The 4,818-nt window shown below is 66.4% G+C and overlaps 2 protein-coding genes across 2 annotated transcripts in view; both read left to right on the top strand.

Annotated features, from left to right (window-relative positions):
* The window catches only part of CHLNCDRAFT_138533 (hypothetical protein), a gene marked incomplete at both ends in the record, with an annotated part of 3,514 nt that extends 744 nt beyond the window's left edge, over positions 1 to 2,770 (top strand). The window contains 6 exons of the mRNA XM_005844594.1: positions 886 to 926; positions 1,085 to 1,172; positions 1,352 to 1,463; positions 1,637 to 1,919; positions 2,032 to 2,532; positions 2,662 to 2,770. Coding sequence (XP_005844656.1) covers positions 886 to 926; positions 1,085 to 1,172; positions 1,352 to 1,463; positions 1,637 to 1,919; positions 2,032 to 2,532; positions 2,662 to 2,770 — 1,134 coding nt within the window. The remainder of the gene's footprint in view (positions 1 to 885; positions 927 to 1,084; positions 1,173 to 1,351; positions 1,464 to 1,636; positions 1,920 to 2,031; positions 2,533 to 2,661) is intronic.
* A 1,044-nt stretch (positions 2,771 to 3,814) lies between these two features.
* CHLNCDRAFT_138534 (expressed protein) overlaps positions 3,815 to 4,818 on the top strand; it is a gene marked incomplete at both ends in the record, with an annotated part of 4,566 nt that continues 3,562 nt past the window's right edge. Inside the window, 4 exons of the mRNA XM_005844595.1 lie at positions 3,815 to 3,901; positions 4,077 to 4,173; positions 4,310 to 4,592; positions 4,739 to 4,760. Coding sequence (XP_005844657.1) covers positions 3,815 to 3,901; positions 4,077 to 4,173; positions 4,310 to 4,592; positions 4,739 to 4,760 — 489 coding nt within the window. The remainder of the gene's footprint in view (positions 3,902 to 4,076; positions 4,174 to 4,309; positions 4,593 to 4,738; positions 4,761 to 4,818) is intronic.

Genomic DNA, 4,818 nt, shown 5'->3' on the forward strand with positions numbered 1-4,818 from the left:
GCTTACGCTTCATGTGTGCTCTCCACTCTTCCTCGCTCCCTCTGTCTGTGTGCCCAGCCGCGGCCGCACAACCTGTGACCTTTCTGCTCCCTCGCCCCCCACTTCTTTCTCCCTTAGCCTGCTGACACACGCTCACCATCCACCGTACATCCCTCCAAGCTGCCTACCTCCCCTTGAATCGCTTCATTCATGCGCCCCCCCATTACGATTCGCAGACGCGACTTTTTTTATATAGACGCCTGCTTTTCCGCCTGACACAACAACCGGTTGCCACTGCAATGCGCAACCCGTGGCGTGGCGCTACTGTGGCGCTCTCTGCCGCCCTGCTTGAGCACGCGCCGCGCGCGCCCCCGACTCCCCTTCCCCTCGAAACGGGCCCGACAGTTGACCTTGGCCAACCCTGCTGTACCATACTACACATGCCATCCCTGTAACCGGCACAGTCAAAGCAAACACAGCGCAGTTGCGTTTCAGACCGCTGGCCACTGGTGGAACGTACACGCGCGTGCCAGCTTGTCTCGTGCTGGGTAATCCACCGTCTCATCGGCTGTGTTGATGCAGCAGGGATGTATCAGTCTGCTGGCAAAATGCACTGCGCAGCATGCGGTGGCCACCGCGCCATCCCCGTCCCAGAAGCCGCTCTTGCCGTACACATCGTATTGAACGCGCCTCGGTGCACATCAATTTATACTCTGCTGCAACAGAGGCTGGAGGAGCCAGCGGCCCTTTCTGCCGTGTGTTTCTTGTGCTCGCGCTCCTCCTCCGGCTCTACAAGCCTGGATTGGACGGACATGCATCATAGATCCATCAGCTGACGGCGGCTGCGTGCGCAAGACCGCCCAGGCTTGGAGCTCTGCCCCTGGTCTCCCCACCTGGTCTCCCCAGGCCGCTGGAAGCAGTGGGCCCTTCTTCAGGTCCGGCCCCAGGTGCGAGGCCCACCCACTGCGCCCAGCAAAGCAGCGCGGCATTGCCCTTACTCGGGCTATTAGGGCATTTATGCCGCCGTGGTACTGTCCGCCGCCGTTTGCTCCTCTCCTGGCGCTTCCAAATCCGTCCTGGCCCTCCTGCGCATGCCTGGGTGCAGGCTCCACGGCATGAGGGCCTGTCTCGGCCTCAGCTTTGCAGACCGGCGGCTAGAGGCGCAGTATGTGCGCCAACTGGACGCCGCGCAGGTTAGCGACCCCCTTCCTGCTGCAGACCGCCAGCGCTGCCCAGCAGGCCCCTCCTCGCACCGGTGCCCGGGGCCCTTCCAGCAAGAGCCCGCAGGCAGCACACCCAGCCGCACCCCGACCGCCACCACACACCGCCGGCACATGATGGCCGCTCCGCTGTGCGCCACACACTGCCGCAGGCGCCCGCCGACTGCGCCTACTCGGCGCTGTGCGTGGTCATGGCGGCGGTGCTGGTGTCCCAAGCCCTGGAGCAGGCAGACTTGCACCTCATCGAGAGCGCGCTGGCCGCAAGTGAGGGCAGGGAGGCCGCGGCATGCGGGCCTGGGCGCCGTGCATGGGCAGCTAGCCATGCTCATGCTCGCCGCTGCTGCATAGCTGCCATGCCTTCATCCCATGGATCCCATCCCCGCCACATGCGCGCTGCTCCACCTGCTGCGCACTTGCGGGTCCGACCCCTGCCGCAGTGTTCTGGATGTCGCTGCCCCTGGTGGTGTGCCTCAGCAGCCGCTCGCTGTACATCTCGTACCGCAGCTTGTGGCTCTGCGCCTGGCTGCTGCCGGCCTGGTGGTTCATGTGCCAAGCCGCCGCCGCCTACAGCCCGCACATGCAGCCTGCGGCGCCGCCGCTGATGCCACCACCGCAGCCGCCAGAGGCAGGCGCCTGGCACCACGCCCTCTCCGCCGCCACCCAGCGCTGCCGCCCCGCTGCACAGCTGATAGTCAGGACGTCCATGCTGCCCCTGCTGTGGTGAGCGCCCCCGCCCGCCCGCCCGCCTGCCTGCGTGCCCGCCCTGCCTGGCAGCCGCACTCACGTGCCGCGCTGCTGCCCACATGCCCTTCTGCGTGCCACGACTGTGCAGGAGCAACCTGGGGGCGCGGCAGGTGTTCCGCCGCCACTGGCCGCTCCAGGCAGCCTGCCTGGCGATAGCCGCCAGCTTCAACGGCCGGCGCTGCAGCTGGCTGCTTGTCAGGCTGCCCGGCGTGGCGGCCGCAGCGGGCCGCTTCTCGGGCGATGCACGGAAGATGAGCAGGCTGCTCACCCCGCAGCTGCTGCCTATGGTGGCAGCCCAGCTGCGGGAGGCTGGGTGGCGACTGGGCGCAGGCTCTGGGGGCACGTGCAGCACCCACACCGCCGATTCATCTGGCAGCTGCGCTGTAGCACCGCCCGCCTCCACGGCAGCGGCGGCAGCGGGGCAGGGCAGCCAGTCCGAGGCCCCGCGGCAACAGCTCGCCGCCTGCCTCGAGGTGCTGCTGTTTGCGCGGCTGCTGCTCTGCTACGTGGCACCCTGCCTGGCCCTGTGGCACTCGGAGCTGTCCTCCCGCCGCCACTTCCTGGACGCATGCAGTGAGCGGTCGGCCAGGTGAGGCACCGTGGTGGCTGGGTTGTGGGCAAAGCACCGATCCTGAGCTTGCAGCTGCCTCCCCAGGCCTACAGATGCATTTTCTTTTCAAGCGCTGAGTGCGGGGCACCCTGCCGTTGCCCCCTCCAGGTCTGAGAGGCTGCCCCGGATGCCGGCGTTTCACTTGGCGTGGCTGGCGCCGCTGGCGGTCGCCACCTGCTGGCAAGCCGCCGAGGCCGCTGTTGCGCTGGGCTACTGAGCACTGCCAGCACCGCTCAGCAGGCTGGGGTGCCCGTTTACTCGCCTGTTGCCGCCACGAGCCATGCACCGCACACCCCTCCGCAGCACCGCTGCTGCTTCAAGTTTCTGCGCCCATTTCATTGGCGGCTCACATCCGTTTTCTGATATGAGCGGCGCTCTCTGCACGACACTTTTGTCACACATGTTTTACGCCACATTTTGCAAAGGGCCAGGGCCCGTCCCTGCTTTCCTGTGTTACACTGCCGTCCCTTTCTGGCTATGAGCTCCCCGGCATTGAGATTGTTTTCCCCCACTCTGATACCCCTCCTCCTTTGTTCCAAAGCCTGAACCAGTGCCCGCCATTGGAAACGGAGTATGCGTGCCTTCTGCCGCCCGCCGCTGGTGAGGGGTCCCCCCGCTCTCCTGCTGCTGGTCCTCACACGGTGGTGCACAACCTCAAGCTGCTGGCGTGCCCTGTTGTCTTTGTTTATATCTCCACTGATATTGGCCAATAACTGGCTGTCTGAATGGCTTTCAATAATTGGCTGGTCTGTAAATTCTTTCATTTGAACGAGCATCATCAGCTTCCCGCCCGCCGCCGCTGCGAGGCGGTCCTTTGCCGACCATGCTGTGCCTCATAGCACGCTTGCCGCGCGGGCTTTACCACCACCAAGAACCCCCCCACGCAGACTCGCCCTCCCCAGCGGGCCCTCCAGTGGAGCAAGTCCCCGGGGAGCAAGCATCGAGCTGTGGCTCCTGGCCGCACGGCCTACAGGCCCCGTTTGACCCCCGCAGCACTCCCGCCAGTAAACTGGGAGCCTCTGGCGTGGACAGCGTCCTCCTGCCAGGAAATGAGCTGCGGTTCGCCCTCCACTTGCTGCGGCCCGCCGTCACCCTGCAGCGGGCTTGGCCGGCTTGTAAATAGCGGTAGCACCAGGTGCACGACCCTGTTACTACGGGCCGCGGTGTGGTGGGAGGGTCCTGGGGCCGGCGGTACTCGCAGCCCTCGCCCGCCGCTCGTCGCTCACCGCCCCTTTGCTGCCTGCTGATGTGCTCGCGCAGGATGCGGAGCTTGGGTTCCTCCCACCTCCTCACCTTCTCAGACCAGCAGCTGGAGGTGGAGTACACAAAGCGGGTGGATGCAGCGCAGGTGCGGCTCTACACAGCCGGGCTCCACCGCAGCCGCCCCGCGCACAAAAGCCGCTCCTACCCATGTCTCCCCGGCTGCGCAGCCTCCTCTGCGTGCTGCACAACCAGCACGGTAGCTCCAGGTCCGATATACGCGCCTCACATGCCTCCTGTTTGCTGCTGTTGCTGCGCCGCAGGTGCTAATCGACTGCGCATGCTCGGCGCTGGGCGTCGTGATGGCGGCCTCGCTGCTGTCCCTTCCTTTCCAGCTCGCAGCGCTGGACATCATCGAGAGTGCGCTAGCAGCAGGCAAGCCCTGACAGCTAGCCGGCGTTGGCACTCAGGCAGCAGAGTAGAGCATCGGCGTTGGCCAGGCTGCAACACCACTTTGCCCGCCCTCATGCTGCCCGCCCACCCCCCCTGCCCGTAGTGTTCTGGATGTCGCTGCCCCTGGTGGTGTGCGTGACCTGCCGGCCCGACTACGCAGCGCACCGCGGCTTGTGGCTCTGGGCCTGGCTGCTGCCGGCCTGGTGGTTCATGTGCCAAGCCGCCGCCGCCTACAGCCCGCACATGCAGCCTGCGGCGGCGCCGCTGGCTCCCTCTCCGCAGCCGGCAGAGGCAGGCGCCTTCCTCCACGCCCTCTCCGCCCTCGCCCACCGCTGCCGCCCCGCGGGGCAGCTGGTTATGCGGACCTCGATGCTGCCGCTGCTGTGGTGAGTGGCGCTAGGCGTGACTGAAACAGCACGGCCGCTTTCTGTGCACGCCAGGCGCTTTCCTAGTGTGCAGCGCATCCAGGTCTGGATGCCTGGCTTGACAGGTCTGTGTGCCTGACTGGCGGCCTGGCCGTGCTGCTGTGCAGGGGCAACCTGGGGTCGCGCCAGGTGTTTCGCCGCCACTGGCTGCTCCAGGCTGCCTGCCTGGGCGTGGTGGCGCACTCCA

This window comes from Chlorella variabilis (genome assembly GCF_000147415.1).
Source record: "Chlorella variabilis unplaced genomic scaffold CHLNCscaffold_21, whole genome shotgun sequence".
NCBI lineage: Eukaryota > Viridiplantae > Chlorophyta > Trebouxiophyceae > Chlorellales > Chlorellaceae > Chlorella > Chlorella variabilis.